At 48.7% G+C, this 18,302-nt stretch overlaps 1 protein-coding gene across 1 annotated transcript; it reads left to right on the plus strand.

Annotated features, from left to right (window-relative positions):
- Nucleotides 1-1,047: 1,047 nt before the first annotated feature.
- On the plus strand, nucleotides 1,048-15,251 carry LOC145526753 (2-acylglycerol O-acyltransferase 2-like). The gene is made up of 6 exons (XM_081543158.1): nucleotides 1,048-1,138; nucleotides 9,176-9,354; nucleotides 11,917-12,121; nucleotides 12,435-12,609; nucleotides 13,470-13,669; nucleotides 15,097-15,251. Exons 1-6 carry the CDS (start codon nucleotides 1,048-1,050, stop codon nucleotides 15,249-15,251), a joined length of 1,005 nt encoding a protein of 334 aa, XP_081399284.1.
- Nucleotides 15,252-18,302: the final 3,051 nt, after the last annotated feature.

Here is an 18,302-nt window from a genome sequence, read left to right on the forward strand (position 1 = left end):
GTCAAATTCAGTTTTATTCAGGCTGTGATGGAGGTGCTGAGAAGATTACCAGGGAGGATATCAAGTACCCAACTACATAGTCAAGTCTTGAGCCTAGAGGGAAGTCAGGCTGGAGATGCAGTTTGGAAGTGTTAGTTCTGTAGACAGACTCCAAGGCCATGAGTCTGGACTCCAAGGCCATGAGTCTGGATGAGGTCTCTGCTGGAAAGGAGGGAGGGTCCAATGGCTGAGGGGGGCAGGAGGGCCCTCAAACACTTAGCCTGGTGAAGGATAAGAACCACTGTGGAGATCCAGGGGCAGCCAGAGGGGCAAGAGGGAAACCAGGAGAGTGTGGTGTCCACAGATCAAGTGGTTTCAAGGAGGAGGGAGGGAAGAGTTGTGTCTGAGGCTGCTGAGAGGTCAAGATGAGAGCGAGAACTGACCACTGGATTCAGCAGTGTGGAGAACATGGGTGAACTTGTCAAGGGAAGTTCCATGAAACAGTGATGTCTGAAGTCTGGAGGAGGGAGGACAGAATGGGAGGGGAGGGGATGGAATGCAGACAGTTATTCCATGAGTTGTGCTGTGCAGGTGAGCTGAGGAATAGGGCAGGAGATGGAGGAGATGGTGGGGCCAAGAGATTTTTGATGGAAGCTATTACTGCATACTTGCAGAGGGGAACAGAGACTGACAAGAGAAAGAAGACAATTGTTTATTGCTGGGAAGGTATGAAGAGGACAGGATTACAATATACTTGGTGCCTCACCTGCCAAGAAATGGGCAAGATTTGACAAAAAATGATCTGGCAGATAAAGCATTGCCTAAGGAAGCAAATGCATTGTTTTCCCTCCATCTCTACGTGGGTCTAGGGTAGTGGGTTCAAAGAATTCTCTTAGGAAAGAGGTCCTTGCCAAGCGTGGGCAGGGAGGCATTGTGGCTGGGTTGGATTGGGCACTCACCCTCCCCAGCTCCCACAAATGCTTAGACAACCTCCGGCAAAAACAAAAGCAGGTGTCTCCAACCACAGAAGAGCTCAGAGAAGCCTCTGGAACCAGCAGAAGAACCAGCATGGTGGAGTTTGTGCCCTTGTTTTTGCCATGGGAACGCAGACTACAGACCTTCGCGGTCCTGCAGTATGTCTTCAGCATCATTGCCCTGAGTAAGGGGGCTGGGTTGGGGGACGGGAGACTGTGGGTTCCTATCATTCCAGGTATACACAGTGTATTGATGGGACAAAGATGTAGGTCCTGAGGGGACTGCTGAGCCTACTGGCCCTCCTGGAGGCCTCTGCGGGGGGTGGGAATTTGTTGGGTCTGGGGGTAGAAGCCCTCACCTGTGACTTTGGACAGGGTTCTTAGCCCTCCTGGGCTGTGGGTTCCACCTGAGTACCAGGACAGGGACCCACCTCAAGATGCCTGGTGCTGTGAGGAAGGAATCAGTGATTCTGGGACATTTGGGCTGCTCAGACTGCTCAGACAGGATGGAGTTCTTGCTTTTCATTCAGAGAAGAGGAGACTGGCTCTGGTGGGTGGGAAAAGAGAGGGGAATAGGAATGATCAGAATGGGGAGTGAGGCGGGGCCCACAGGGGACAGGAGAGTGAAAGGCTCACCTGGGTCAGACTCTGGCTGGGCAACTGACCGGCTGCGGTACCCTGGAGGACCCATGCCAGGCCTCCCCGTGCCTCCATCTCATCATTTGCAGAATGGGCCCGAAGATGCTGACCTTATGGGGGAGGGGCTGTGAATGAAAGGAAGAAATGTGCTCCCTCTTCTCAGCAGATCCCTGGCCTGGCCCCGGGTAGGGAGCCCACGGAAGGGTATGTGGGATCTAGTACCCGACCACTCCCACAGTGAACATATCCATTATGACAGGAAGGCCACAAACATGCCAAGTTCAGCTCTGCTGAAGGGACCATTTTTGAGGAGGGCCCAGGACTGAGGACTGGGAAGGGAAAGTGACTGGAAGTGTGTGAGATTCTTCATCTCCCCCGCTGGCACCAGACTGGGTAGAAACTGCTCCCCTGTAAGTGCTGGTGTTCAGCCTGTACGCAGATGCCACTCCTGTGCTAAGTTGCTTCAGTCCTATCCAATTCTTTGTGACCCCATGGACTGAGCTCGCCAGATTCCTCTGTCCATGGGATTTTACAGGTAAGAATACCGAATGGGTGCCATGCCCTTTTCCAGGGGGATCTTCCTGACCCAGGAATTGAACCTGCATCTCTTGTGGCTCCTGCATTGCAGGCAAATTATTTACCACCAGTGCCACCTGGAAAGCCCTCTATCCTGGTGTTAAACTATGGACATACTCTGTACAGATTGCTCTACAGCCATTTCACACATTCACACACAAACTCATACACACACAGGCACCACAAACTCAGCACACATACTGCACACATATACCAGGTGGTCCCTCAGAACCTCTCCCAACTTTAGCAGCTAAAATTTTCATCCCAAGTAAAGCCCCCCAGTTTCCTGCTCCCCGCATCCCTTATGATTGACTTGTGTCTCTGTCTTAAGAGTCATTGTGCTTAGTCACTCAGTCGTGTCTGACTCTTTGTAATCCTTTTGGGCTGTAAGCCACCAGCCTCCTCTGTCCATGGGATTTTTCAGGCAAGAATACTGGGATGGGTTGCCATTTCCTCCTCCAGAGGATCTTGCCAATCCAGGGATCAAATCCTGGTGTCCTGTGTCTCCTGCATTGCAGGTGGATTCTTTATCCACTGAGTTATCAGGGAAGCCCCTAAGGATCATTAAACATTTTAAATATCCCTGATTACCCTCATTACACAGATGAGCAGAGAAGCTGAGTGCCTAGATATCCAAGACTGTAGGTCTGGGCCCCTCTGCTTCCAAAGGAAGAAAGGGAAGGAGGCAGAGGGAGGAGAAAGGGCTGAGGGTGTGGGAGGAGGTGTGGAGCATGGGGAGGAAGGTTATCCTAGGGCAGGGGACAAGTCCCTTAGCTCCTGGATGAAAGACACTGGGGGCCCAGAACCAGGTAGGCTGACACCTGGGGATTATGGGGATGAGGGACATCTTTCTCACCTGGCCTTGAGGGAGCTTTGTGAGCAGGAGTGTGTCCAGCTAGCTGTGCCCACCCCCAGCCCAGCTTGGGACCTGGGAATATCAGGAACAGCCCAACGTGGTCAAGTAGCCCTGGACCTGGAGCTAGAGGGAGGGAAGTTGAGAAATGGGATGTGAGCCCACCAATGTCAGGAGCTTGTACCTTGTCCCTTATCCTGGGGACATTGAGGACCTCCAGGAGAGCTTTACGTATGGGAGCGACAAGGTTCAGTCTTTGGATACAGGCCCTTGTGGCTGCATTTGGGGTTTCTACTGTCGAAGGTTTAGGGGGTAGACTGATGATGGCATGGAGTAGCCACAGTCTACCTGAAGGGTCACCATGAACCAAACCCAGCAAAATAACCCAGGTTATTTTTGCATTTGCTTAGCGCATGAGCTAAGAATGGTTTTTACATTTTAAATGATCTCGTGTCTATGTAATATCCTTCAAGTTGCCTTTTGAGCTGAGTGGCTAAGTCTAAAATATTTACAATCTGTCCCTTTAGGTAAATGATTGCCTCCCCTGGTCTAGGGAGGCTGAGGGTAGGTGGAGAGAAGGAACCCCTTTCCAGACATAGTAGGAGATGGGTCTCCTGGGAAGGATTTAAAGGCTGACAGGAGACTAAGGGCTTTCAGTAGGGGAGTGAACACCAAACTTACATTGAACAGCTGGTTAACACTGGACGTAAACTATGCATTTGGGGGAGGGGCAAAGAAGTGGCCAGAGAGGTCAACTAGGGCCTGTCACCATGACCTCAGGGCCTAGATACCAATAGTTTCCGATGGGTTACTTATTTACTCTTTCCTTTCCTCAATAACGCCAAAGAAGCTGAAGTTGAACGGTTCTATGAAGACCTACAAGACCTTCTAGAACGAACACCCAAAAAAGATGTCCTGTTCATTATAGAGGACTGGAATGCAAAAGTAGGAAGTCAAGAAACACCTGGTGTAACAGGCAAGTTTGGCCTTGGAGTACAGAAGGAAGCAGGGCAAAGGCTAATAGAGTTTTGCCATGAGAACGCACTGGTAATAGCAAACACCCTATTCCAACAACACAAGAGAAGACTCTACACGTGGACATCACCAGATGGTCAACACCGAAATCAGATTGATTATATTCTTTGCAGCCAAAGATGGAGAAGCTCTATACAGTCAGCAAAAACAAGACCAGGAGCAGACTGTGGCTCAGATCATGAACTGCTTATCGCCAAATTCAGACTTAAATTGAAGAAAACAGGAAAAACCACTAGACCATTCAGGTATGACCTAGATCAAATCCCTTATGAGTATACAGTGGAAGTGACAAATAGATTTAAGGGACTAGACCTGATAGACAGAGTGCCTGATGAACTATGGACAGAGGTTCGTGACATTGTACAGGAGACAGGGATCAAGAAAATCCCCATGGAAAAGAAATGCAAAAAAGCAAAATGGCTGTCTGAGGAGGCCTTACAGATAGCTGGGAAGAGAAGAGAAGCGAAAAGCAAAGGAGAAAAGGAAAGATATTCCCATCTCAAAGCAGAGTTCCAAAGAATAGCAAGGAAAGATAAGAAAGCCTTCCTCAGCGATCAGTGCAAAGAAATAGAGGAAAACAACAGATTGGGAAAGACTAGAGATCTCTTCAAGAAAATTAGAGATACCAAAGGAACATTTCATGCAAAGATAGGCTCGATAAAGGACAGAAATGGTATGGACCTAACAGAAGCAGAAGATATTAAGAAGAGGTGGCAAGAATACACAGAAGAACTGTACAAAAAAGATCTTCACGACCCAGATAATCACGATGGTGTGATCACTCACCTAGAGCCAGACATCCTGGAATGTGAAGTCAAGTGGGCCTTAGAAAGCATCACTATGAACAAAGCTAGTGGAGGTGATGGAATTCCAGTTGAGCTATTTCAAATCCTCAAAGGTGATGCTGTGAAAGTGCTGCACTCGATATGCCAGCAAATCTGGAAAACTCAGCAGTGGCCACAGGACTGGAAAAGGTCAGTTTTCGTTCCAATCCCAAAGAAAGGCAATGCCAAAGAATGCTCAAACTACCGCACAATTGCACTCATCTCACATGCTAGTAAAGTAATGCTCAAAATTCTCCAAGCCAGGCTTCAGCAATACGTGAACCGTGAACTTCCAGATGGTCAAGCTGGTTTTAGAAAAGGCAGAGGAACCAGAGATCAAATTGCTAATATCTGCTGGATCATCGAAAAAGCAAGAGAGTTCCAGAAAAACATCTATTTCTGCTTTATTGACTATGCCAAAGCCTTTGACTGTGTGGATCACAATAAACTGTGGAAAATTCTGAAAGAGATGGGAATACCAGACCATCTGACCTGTCTCTTGAGAAACCTGTATGCAGGTCAGGAAGCAACAGTTAGAACTGGACATGGAACAAGAGACTGGTTCCAAATAGGAAAAGGAGTCCGTCAAGGCTGTATATTGTCACCCTGCTTATTTAACTTATATGCAGAGTACATCATGAGAAACGCTGGGCTGGAAGAAACACAAGCTGGAGTCAAGATTGCCGGGAGAAATATCAATAACCTCAGATATGCAGATGACACCACCGTTATGGCAGAGAGTGAAGAAGTACTGAAGAGCCTCTTGATGAAGGTGAAGGAGGAGAGTGAAAAAGTTGGCTTAAAGCTCAACATTCAGAAAACTAAGATCATGGCATCTGGTCCCATCACGCCATGGGAAATAGATGGGGAAACAGTGGAAACAGTGTCAGACTTTACTTTTTTGGGCTCCAGAATCACTGCTGATGGTGACTGCAGCCATGAAATTAAAAGACGCTTACTCCTTGGAAGGAAGGTTATGGCCAACCTAGACAGCATATTTAAAAGCAGAGACATTACTTTGCCAACAAAAGTCCGTCTAGTCAAGGCTATGGTTTTTCCAGTGGTTATGTATGGATGTGAGAGTTGGACGGTGAAGAAAGCTGAGCGCCGCAGAATTGATGCTTTTGAACTGTGGTGTTGGAGAAGACTCTTGAGAGTCCCTTGGACTGCAAGGAGATCCAATCAATCCATCCTAAAAGAGATCAATCCTGGGTGTTCATTGGAAGGACTGATGTTGAAGCTGAAACTCCAATACTTTGGGCACCTCATGCGAAGGGTTGACTCATTGGAAAAGACCCTAATACTGAGTAGGATTGGGGGCGGGAGGAGAAGGGGACGACAGAGGATGAGATGGTTGGATGGCATCACCGATCGATGAACATGGGTTTGGGTAGACTCCAGGAGTTGGTGATGGACAGAGAGCCCTGGCGTGCTGCAATTCATGGGGTCACAGAGAGTCGGACACGACTGAGCGACTGAACTGAACTGAACTTCCTCTCCTCTGTAACTCTCACACCTCACACAGGACGGTAAGTTCCATTCAAACAGTTGGTCTTGTTCTCAGCTGTGTTTCCAGCTCCTAGAAGAGTTGAAGTCAATGAATGTTTGTTGAATGAATGAATGTTGAGAGCATGATGGAGCCAAAATAGTAGAATTGAATGCCAGGTCCCATCCTACTAGCTTGTTGTGTGAGATTAGCCAATTTGCATACCCTCTCTGTGCTTGGTAATGTGGAATGATACATTTTCCCACTTGGTATTATGAGGTGAAAGAAGTCTCTTTCCTAAATGACTGAAAAGACTCCCAAGTTTGGGTTGGGGGTAAGGGGGATGGTGAAGTGCAGGGAAGTCTTTCTGGTCAAGTGAAAATGACCAGAATGTGTTTTTTTCCCAACTTTTTTTTTTTCTGGTTAAAGCTAATATTTGCTGTTGTAACACATTCAAACAAAATGTGTGTCCAAAATGAAAGATGTCCCCTAAATACAACCCTCTGGGGAGCCGCTAATAACAACTTGATTTGATTCTCTAGAACTGGCTTTCTGAAAGTGGGAAAAAACAATACAGATTTTTAATTTTGCCTCAGGGCAGAGACCTAATTGGGTCATTGTTTTCTTCAAATTAAAAATCTGTAGTAAAAAATAAGTAAATAAAAATTTAAAATTAATTTATTTGCTTTAATTGGAGGCTAATTACTTTACAATATTGTGGTGATTTTTGCCATACATAGACATGAATCAGCCATGGATGCACATGTGTCCCCCCATCCTGAACCCCCCTCCCACCTCCCTCCCCACCCCATCCTTCTGGGTTGTCCCAGAGCATCGACTTTGAGTGTCTTGCTTCATGATTCAAACTTGCGCTGGTCATCAGTTTTACATGTGGTAATATGTATGTTTCAATGCTATTCTCTCAAATCATCCCACCCTCGCCTTCTCCCATAGAATTCAAAAGTTTTTTACATTTGTGTCTCTTTTGCTGTCTTGCATATAGGGTCGTCATTACTGTCTTCCTAAATTCCATATATATGCATTCATATGCTATATTGGTGTTTCTCTTTCTGACTTACTTCTCTTTGTATGCTGCTGCTGCTGCTGCTGAGTTGCTTCAGTCGTGTCCGACTCTCTGCGATCCCATAGACGGCAGCCCACCAGGCTCCGCAGTCCCTGGGATTCTCCAGGCAAGAATACTGGAGTGGGTTGCCATTTCCTTCTCCAGTGCATGAAAGGGTAAAGTGAAAGTGAAGTCGCTCAGTCGTGTCCGACTCTTAGCGACCCCATGGACTGTAGCCTACTAGGCTCCTCCGTCCATGGGATTTTCCAGGCAAGAGTACTGGAGTGGGGTGCCATTGCCTTCTCCGTCTCTCTGTATAATAGGCTCCAATTTCATCCACCTCATTTGAACTGACTCAAATGTGTTCTTTTAATAGCTGAGTAATATTCCATGGTGTATATGTACCACAACTTCCTTATCCATTCATCTGCCGATGGACATCTAGGTAGCTTCCATGTCCTAGCTATTGTAAACAATGCTGCAATGAACACTGGGGTACATGTGTCTCTTTCAATTCAGTAAATAAAATTGAAGTCAAATTCCTGACCATCTTTTCCCAATGGCATCCTTTCTCCATCCTCCAGATTTGAAGCAGTCAGCTCCAAGAGGGCAGGCATTTTTGTTTGCTGTTCACGGCTGTACTGCCAGCACCTGGGACATCACAGGTGCTCTGTGGGAAGTGAACATCTGTGAGCCTCAACTTACTTTATCCAGATTCTGTATTTTACTACTGTTCAGACTGAGTCCAGAGTGCTTTCCTTGTGGAAGCCTGCCAGGAAAGAGCACAGCTACCCTTCTTCCAAAAGGAATAGAAGTGGAAGCTGACCTTCTTAAGGAATTTGATTGCATGGTGTCAGGAGGAGAGAATGGGGTTTGGAAGGGGCAATATTCCCTGGAAACTAGGCTCCATTGGTATCATAGCACCTGACTCTTGAGATGAAGCCAGGTTAGCCTGTGGTAGGGACTGAGAATCAAAGATCAGATGGAAATTCCTCATCAGGCCCAGTCCTAGCCCTGCTGTACCCCCAACCCACAGTCCAGTCAGATGTTGGCCTCTTCAACCTTCCTTCAATAGGAAAAGGCATGGCAGGCAGAGGAAACTGAACGAGCAAAAGCTAAGAGGTTGAAGGAGCTCAGGCAGTCGGAGGAGCACTTAGCAGCTTAGTGTAGCTGGAGGTAGGGGGCCTGTGCATGAGCTGGGCTGGAGCAAGTTTCTTAAGGAGCCTGAATGTCAGACTGAACTGCTTGGGCTGTGCCTCAAAGTTATGAGAAGTTTAAGTAGAGGGAGGAATCTAGTAGGATTTATCTACGGAAAGATGGACAGGGAGTGTACAGAAGGAGGGCTGGGCAGAAAGAATGCCTCCATTTCTCTGAGGTCCCAAAGAATGATAGCTAGAAGCAATTTATGCAGTCACTGGGCTACTGGGAATTTATTGAGCACCTGGGAAAGAAAGACTTCTTAACAGACAGGGAGGGATAGGGAAGGGAAAACCAGAGTGAATGAGGCAGCGTGGTAAAGTGCAAACAAGTGAGTTTGGAGTTAGTCCTACCTGGTGTCAAATCCAGGGTCCCAGTGTGGCATATCCTCGACTGCATTTTCTCCTCCTTGGAGTACTGGGGAGGCTGACCTGTTCCTCGCGGGGTGAGGGCTGGACAGGACAGTGCTGCTAGTGCTGGGAAGATGGGGAGAGTGCATCCTTCACCCTGGCCATTAGTGTCCACTAATGCTCCTGCTTCCCCTCCCAGGCTTTATCTGCTATGTGGTCTTCATAGGCCTCCTGTTCACAAGATTCTGGATCTTCACTATCCTGTATGCCACCTGGTGGTACCTGGACCGAGACACGCCACGGCACGGGGGCAGGCGCATCCAGCCCTTCACGTCCTGGATCTTATGGAAGTACATAAAAGACTATTTCCCCATCTCGGTGAGTAATGGAGCTATCTGGGTAGTGGCCAGGACTGTAGTGCCCCGCGTGTCCATGGGGAAGTGTGATCCTGTGTGCAGTGAGCAGGGTACTGGGCTGGGAGAGACAAGCCAGGCTTCCACCACTATGTGGCCTGGGAGAGAGTCCAGCCTCTGTCTGCCCATGGTTTTCCATCTGCAGAGATGTAGGGCCGATATGAGGATTGATGAACGAATAGGATTTGAAGGAGTCTTGTGGGCCATCTAGTGTGACACACATATGTAACTTACCTGCACCTCTCAGCAGCCATGCTTGAGGGTGCAGGTAATAAAGTCATGTCCTTAGAGATCTTCTGGCCTTATAGTTCATCACATAAGGAGACAGGCACCCAGGAGAGAGGAAGGTGTGAACAAGGTCACACAGGAAGTTCTTTTACTAGTTTTACAATTAGTGCATTTCTGGGTAGAAAAGCAAAACAGAGAGCCCTGAACTGGTTCTCAGGTTCTATCCTGTTGCAATCTGGGTAGGGTATGCGTTCTTGGAAAGCCTTTCCTGTTCTGATCTCAGTTTCTCCATGTATCCCCTAAGCAGTCTGCTCCCTCCTACTCTGAGTGCCTCTGATTCTCTGACTCAGGGCTCCTCATGGCCATTGTGAAGTCCTGACCATGGACCCAAAGATCAGTCCTGATGGAAGAAAACTTATTGATTTGACCAACTCCGTTCTGCTCTTTCCTTTATCACAGAGAGAATAAACTCAGTTTGTAATTAGCGAGGAAAGGATGGGTCATTGACCAGATAGGGTAGGGAAGGCAGAAGGGAAACAGAGTGCCAGGCAAGGGCAGGCAGCTGTCCTCTGCACACAGGAGAGAAGAAATATATAGAGTGTATTCTTTGGGTCTGGGCAGAATAAGTTCTAATACCATGTGTGCAACCTACCTACTTCACACCTTACTGAGTATAATAAAACAGCAATAAGTTCTAATACCATGTGTGCAACCTACCTACTGCACACCTTACTGAGTATAATAAAACAGCCTTTCTGAGTGTCTGTTTCTTTATATGTAGAGATGATACAGCATACATCATTGGGTTGTGTGGATTCCATGAGACATCAGGTAATCCTGGAGACCTCAGGACAGCATCTGGCTCTCTTTACAACTGGAGTTACTGTCAAATGCATGACTGGGAAAAAAAAATGATGCTGAGCAATTCTGTGCCTGTCCTTTGCACCCCCTTTCTGCTCCTTCCTTTGTGAGGTTCCAGGAGGATTTCTCAGCACTAAAACCATTGACAGTGGTGGGACATCGAACTTGATTTGCAGAAATTCCACCTGCACTGTGTTCAGGATTGTTGCCCACTGGAGTCTTCTGGAATTGCCATATCCACAGGAGGGGCAGTAGCACCAAGTGGCCAGCAGAGAGAGAGAGGATATGCACTTTGCCTCACCTGGCCTGGGCTGGGGGCCTGCAAGAGTGGGGATTTGGCCTGCAGATTTTAGACCTAACCACCTCCCAGGAGACCCTTCAACATGTCCACACATATTTATAGTACAGGTCCTTCAGGGATCTTGGGGAGGACAACATGTTCATGGTCCCAGGTAGGGAGCCCCCTCTCTGTTGGTGCTCCCCCACATTCATAAGCCTCTGTACTCTGTGTCAAATGAGCATGTATTTCTGAACTTCCTTCAATACTTACTGATTTAATGACCTAAAGTCTATTGGTAGGATTATAAGCAAATTTAGAAAACTATTTTAGAGTACTGGATCTTTCTAAGTACACCCTATGGCCTTCCTAACAAGCTAATGGTGGAGAATCAGGCAATGTTTCCCCTAGGACAAGTTGCCTCCACCTCATGCTGATGATAAGTCCAGGAGCTGGGTTTCTCTGTGAAGATTTCATTATCCTAGAGCAGCAGTGTCTACACAGGCCAAGGCCTAGCAAGGGTGCAGTGCTGTGGGCAGGCTGTGAACTGGTATCAGGAAGTGCTGCAGACTTGGCATGACATGTCCGTGACCCTCCCCCCCCACACCTGTGGGCATCACTAGAGACTTCATGCCCCTCTTCCCAGCTCCTACCTTCAGCACCCTGGGGTCTCTTACACTGAGTCACAGAGACTCAGAAGTCCAGCCCTCCATCTGGGACAGAACCCCAGCTGCCACAGTCCTTGGAGAGATGCTCACTCTCTCCTGTGATGGCTCCTTCATTCTGGGTGGGCTCTGCCTGGGACAAGGTCTCTCTTCACATAGGACAGGGGCTTGTGTCCCTGTCACCCTCCCAGGAGTCCTACCTCTGCCTTGGGCAGGAGGCCTTCCTTCCCTGGTGGGCTGTATCGGCTTCATCCATTCATGGGTCCATTCTCTCTCTCTTTGTTCCACGGTCTCCCAGAGCATCTCCTCTGCTCCAGGTCTGCAGTGGGGACAAGGATCCTCAGATAGGCCATCTCTAATCTCAGGAAACTCACATGGGGGTGTGATAGCACTTGGGCACAGGGGACACATAGAAGAGGTCAGCACAGAAAGTCAGAATAGGGGCTGGGGAGGGCACAAGGTGCAGCCCCGATTCATCAGGCTGCTGTCCCTGCAGCTGGTCAAGACTGCCGAGCTGGACCCCTCCCGGAACTACCTCGCTGCCTACCACCCCCACGGGATCATGGGCATTGGAACTGTTACCAACCTGTGCACTGAGGGCACTGGCTTCTCCTCTATCTTCCCTGGCATCCGCCCACATCTTATGACACTGAACATGTTTTTCCAAGTCCCCTTCTTCAGGGATTGCATCATGTTAGGGGGTAAGTCTTCCAACCATTGGATTGCCCAGGTATACGAGGGCTGGAGACATGAGGGAGGTTTTAGGAAGGGCTGCCAACAATCAGAACTTCTTCTAAGAGCATGTATATTAGAAAAGGAGGTTAGATATAAGGAAGCACTTCCCACAGTTCTATGCCCAGCAATGAGCTTGGTGAAGGGTTGTGTGGAGAGAAAGGACTCTGTTCCAGTTCTCAGGGAACTCCCAGCTGGGAGAGGGAAGCCCAGGGTACACTGCCCCCTGCCACAGTCCCTGCCCCCTTTATCCTGTATCTGACCACCGTCCTCTCTCCCCAGGGCTGGTCTCAGCAGACAAGAAGAGTGCAGCTCACATTCTGAGCAGGGAAGGAGGTGGCAACCTGCTGGGCATTGTTGTTGGGGGCGTCCAGGAGTCACTGGATGCCAGGCCTGGACCCTACAAGCTGGTGCTACGGAAACGCAAGGGCTTCATCAGGCTTGCCCTGATGCACGGGTATCAGGGAGAGGGCTCTTAGTTCAGCTGGAGATTGACAAAGGTTGTATTTTGCTGGAAAGACTGAGAGATTAATGTAAATCCTATTTTGGCAAGAGATGCTCAGTCCATTCACAGTGAAGATTCTATCTTGGTGAAAGATGTACTATGCTGTGGTATGCTTAGTCATTCAGTAGTGTCCAATTCTTTGTGAACCTATGGACTGTAGCCTACCAGGCTCCTCAGTCCACGGAAATTCTCCAGGCAAAAATACTGGAGTTGGTTGCCTTGCTCTCCTCCAGGGGATCTGCCTGACCCAGGGATCAAACCCTCATCTCCCACATTGCAGGCATTCTTTGCCACCTGAGCCACCAAGCCCTAGATGTATTGTGTCATGCCCAAATACCCAGAGAAGATTCCAGAAGGGAGGCTTGGTGATCAAAGAGACTAGATGTGAAGGGTCATAATACCCACAGTTGGCATTAGATCTGAGATCTAAGGCTTCTGTGAGAATGGAGTTTATGAAGTAGCTTAAAGCTGTTCTCCTACCCTGAAGCACTCTTTAAGAATATAAGCTAGCTGGGGCAGAAGAGATTTTTCAATAAAGTTTGCAGGTGTTTTAAATCAGAGAGGACTCTCTGCAGCATTCTGGTCTCCCTGTCAGGGTATAATGGGGAGGTGATGGCCCCAAGAGGAGCCAGTAACTGCTTGAGTCATAAAGCAAGGCTGTGGCAGGTCTGAAAGACCCCTGAGGCCTCCTACTTTTGGTCCATGGCTCTGTCCTCTACTCCAGCTCCCACTCACTAGGTCTCTGCAGGAAGCTAGTGACCAGCTTGCACCTTCTTGCCCCTCCACATGCCCTCTCTCTTGTCTCCCTCTAGGGCAGCTCTGGTACCCATCTTCTCCTTTGGAGAGAATGACATGTTTGACCAGATTGAGAACTCTCCTGGCTCCTGGTTGCATTGGTTCCAGGAAAAAATTCTGAAGATCGTGGGAGCTTCCATTCCGCTCTTTTATGGCCGTGGTGTTTTCCAATACAGTTTTGGTCTTATTCCCTACTGCCGGCCCATCAACACTGTGGGTAAACCAAGACCCAGTCTGGGAGGGGTTGGGTTACAGGGCAAGGGACTTGGGCTTGGGCTGAAAGGGAATAGAAATGGGCCAGACACATCCTTGTCCTCCTGGAGTTCAGGTTCTATACTGCAAAATGGACATATAGGCAATAACCCAGATGCAAGGCATCTGAGATGAGAAGAGTAACAGGAGCATAAAGACCAGTTGCCATTACTGATAACTGAGCACCAGCTGTGCCAGGCACTGCATTGGCTCCTTGTATGCAGCTGCTCAGTTGTCCCTACAACCTTGGAAGCAAAAACTATCATCCTCATTTTATTGATCGCAAAATGAGACCTATAGAAGGTAAATCATTTCCAAAAGATGACCCTGTGTTTGAGTAACACAATAGAGATTTGAGTCAGGATCTACTTGACTTTTACTATGCCAGAGGAAGGAATTTTTACTTCTGAGAAGACAATCCCATAAGGCTTATTGGAGAAGATGGATACAAGGGAAGTGCACTCCAGGTCTGTTAGCACTCTGTATAATAGCAATCATCAGGCTACGAAGGAGAGCCTGAAGAAATTTCCTATAAATAATGGACATGGACTTTAGTGCATGGATTTAACACCATCTTTTCAATTATTTGGTCATCTCATTTGCTCTCCTCTTGGATTCCAACTATCTTCCAATGGCAAAGCTTGTAATGAGAGGTCTGTTTATCTCCATTCACCCAGTTACCTTTAGTTGAGCCCAGGCAGTCAAGAGTTTCCCTGGATTCGGGGGTAATATTTTCAGGAATGTTATAGGGCTGCTGCCTCCAGATGACTCTGAAGAGAAGAAGACATCATCACAGCTGCTTTCTGAGCCAGATAGAACCAGAGGAAGGAAGTTGATAGGGTCTCCTATTTCCTCCTTAGAATGGGGGGCACTGCCCTCTAGCATAGCGGGAAAGAGAGAAGTAGGATGCTTGGGGTGTGGGCCACCTCCTCTCAGACATTTGGACGTGTCCAATCATGGCATCTGAGACTCCCAGGTCCACATGTCCCTGAGACTAAGAGCACATTCCCAGGGCTTACAACCTGACACTGATTCTGCCTAGCTATGTGACATTAAACAAGTTACTTAACCTCCCTGAGTTTAACACCTCGGCTGTCAAACAGGAATAAAGTAAGTTCTATCCCTGTAGGATTGCTAGGAGGATAAAAAGAGATCATGCATTAAAGTATCTAATACATTGCCTAGCAGGAGATCATGCACCCGGTGGTGTTTTATCATCAGAGCTTGGAGTTGCCCTAGTATCTAGATTAGATCACCCAAAATACAATTGGAAGAGAGGCAGTACAGGCACCTTCCAGCAGGTGTGACCACCGGCATGGGGTCCTGCCCCATGGGACCCTGGGACTCCAGTGGTTCCTGCTCTGGGCCACCACTCACCTCTGTGTCTTGCAGTGGGGAAGCCCATCGAGGTGCAGAAGACACCACATCCCTCCCAGGATGAAGTGGACAGGCTGCACCAGTGCTACATGGAGGAGCTGGAAAACCTCTTCGAAGCCCACAAGCTCAAGTACAACATTCCCAGAGACCAACACTTGGAGTTCTGCTGAGCGGAGGCGCTGCCCCAAAGGGCAGGGCTGGATTGGGGAGGATGGAGGGAAGGTGTTGTGATCCCGGAAGGTTTCCTGGAGGTGTCTGTTGAACACATCTCCAGAGCCTTCACTGACTCCTGCAGCTCCACCCCATGCCAGGCCCCAGGTCACAGCTGGCCCCATGGCAGAGGAGACCAGACTCTGGCGTCAGGGATTTGCTCTCCTGCACTGACTCCTCTGTAAAAGGCCCTCTCCTTGGTTCTGCCCACCTGAGAAATGGGAGAGATGCTTGGAGAGAATGATGTCTGTGTCTCTGTACTCTGTGGTCACGTCACTCAATGAGCAGGACAAAGAGCAGCCCCAGTTAGCAGGTTTCTCTTCCTCTGCCTTGAGTGACAGCTGGAAGCAGCCACCAGCTGCAGCCCTTTTTCCTACAAGTTCCCTCATCCTGCATCCTACCTGTCCCAGTTCCTCCCTCCCCGAGCTGAAGAGGAGGGCGAGGCCACAATCCCCTAACTCATCCTGGCACCTTTGGGTTTCTGAGTCCTCTGAGCCCCAGGCTGGCAGCCAGAGGGAGATCCAGAAGTTGGGGAAATAGAATTGGGCTCTGTCACTGGCTAAATGAGTATGCACTAACATCTTCATCCTCCTTCTGGGTCTTAGTTTCCCTGAGTGACTAAGATGAACTTTGACCTCAATTCTGAGGTCACTTGAGCTGAGAAGTTCAATGGCAGTTCGCACTCATTCAGCCCTAACAGTGGCACGGAATGGGGGCTCCATAAATTTCAATTCAACAATTGAAAGATTCTGGGAATTCCCTAGGAATCCAGTGGTTAGGACTCTGCACTTTCACTGTCAGGGCCTGGGTTCAACACCTGGTAAGGGAACTAAGATCCCTCAAGCCACTCAGTGTGGCAAAACAAAACAACACAAACACAATTGAAAGATTCCATTTAATATTTTTCTCAACCGTTCCACCTCCAACCAGGAGAGCTGGTCAAAATTTCACTTTTGATCCCCAGCCTGGCCCCCAGCCCTGCTGTCCTGTGCCCCATTCCCAGATGGTGACTCAGATGGGCCAGAGAATGGCATGCTGCCTCTTCCTTCCTAACCAGTCAACTCCAACTTACCACCTCTGGCCTCTTCTGTGGAAGACAAGGGTTATATTATGTAAAGAAACAGGGCAGACCAGCCAGAGAAGGAAAGCCACACATGAGGAGTGAATGGTCTTATGCATCTACAAGAAGAGAAGGTGGGGCCAAGCATCTGATGAGGAGAATTCTGGGTTCCTAGGTCTGGGACGCAGGTCATCAGTGAGGGACAGTATGTAGGGTGGGACAGGATGATAGGGTAGGACCAGAACTGTGAACTCCCACACCTGGAGTGAGAAAATAAGTCTTCTCCCTCCATAAGCTAATCATAGCAATAACTATAAATGTGGGGCACTTCAAGAATGTAAATTTGGCTCCAAGCTTAGCCTAACACTTTTCAGTGACCATGAGCAAGTCACATCCCCTGCAAACTTTAGTTTTGCTATCAGAGAAACAAGCATCCCAACATGAAGCTGGAGTCTTGGGAGTGGAACAGATATAATGAGATAATTAGCCATTTCACATACTGTGAGGAATGGTTGGCGGGGAGGAGAGTGTAACCAGGAGTCAGGTCATAAATGTGCCCAGCATCTCATGGCGGCCTGTTCTGACTCTATGAAGTGGGTGCTATAAAGTCCCAAGAGAAGCAGGAATCAAGAGCAGGGGGGCTGAGAGAGGGAGTGATGGTTTCCACCAGGGGAAGAGGGAGGAAATGACAGGTGGGCGGGGCCATGAAGGAAGGGCAGGATTTGCCAGGAGAGAAGTACCTGCCTGCTACAGTTTTCTACTGCTGGTATTGAACCACTGGAGACCTTAGTGGCTGAAGACAGCAAGGATTTATGATGTCCACATCTCAGTGGGTGTCTGGGTGGTTCTCAGTCTTAACCCAGGCTCTCCTGCAGCTGAGTTCAGTGGTGGGGTGGCTGAAGTTGGGCGCAGCTGGGGTGCCTGACCGACTGACCTCTCCTTGCAGGTGGGCATAGGGCCCCTCTTTCTCTACTGATCTGACTTTTCACATTCATGGTAGCTGGTTTCCAAAGGATGAGAGCAAGGCTGCAAGATCTTCTAAGTCCTCTAGGCATGACTTGCACAATCTTGCTTGTGTCTGTCAAACCAAGTCCTAAGGCTGGCCTAGATTCAAAGGGAGAGGAATAGGCTTCTCCTCTGTGTGACAGGAACAGCAAGTCAAGCTCAAAAGGGTGAGACACAGGTAGCAACACTTGGGCCCCTCTTTGAAAACAGTTTACCAAAAAGTGTACGTGGAAACCTGCCAGGCCCCCTTCCCCCACATCACCGGGCCCTCCCTGAGTGTGACCATGACAAAGCCCTACTTTACCCTGAGGGTCTCGGCTCCATTCTGCATCGGTGCCCATCCCCATCTTGCTTGTTCCTTCTAGGGCTCTCCATTGCTCCTGTAAATTGTATCAGCCTGATCCCAGCAGGGACCTGTTGCCATGTTGCAGTTAGGATAATAATGTAAGGCGATTTGGGGCTTCCTTGATGGCTCAGTGGTAAAGAATATGCCTACAATGCGGGAGACCTGGGTTCAATTCCTGGGCCGGGGAGATTTCCTGGAGAAGACAATGGCTACCCACTCCAGTATTCCTGCCTGAAGAATTACATGGACAGTGGAGCCTGTCGGGCCCCAGCCCATGGAATCACAAAGAGTCGGAGATGACGGAGGGACTGACGTTAACAATTAATAATGAAATCTCTCTAAGGTGATTTTAGCTAAGGAACAATTCTCTGAGGAGCATGCAGGGGGAAGGAAAGCACACAAGATCATGCAGTTATCCAGGGCTTTGGCACCCTGAAACCTAGAAGGACAAGAGGAGGCAGCAGTGGCCTGAACCTGGAGGGCATCCTATGCAGGGGCCAGGTTGGTGGAGGAGCACAGGAGCACCCTGACCCTGCAGGGAAAGAGCCTTCCCATCTCACTCTCCTCCCTCCATCGCCTGCCAAGGCTCCCAATTGCCTG

Source organism: Giraffa tippelskirchi, chromosome 11 (assembly GCF_054371585.1).
Source record: "Giraffa tippelskirchi isolate mGirTip1 chromosome 11, T2T-mGirTip1v1.2.pri, whole genome shotgun sequence".
NCBI classification, from domain to species: Eukaryota; Metazoa; Chordata; class Mammalia; order Artiodactyla; family Giraffidae; genus Giraffa; species Giraffa tippelskirchi.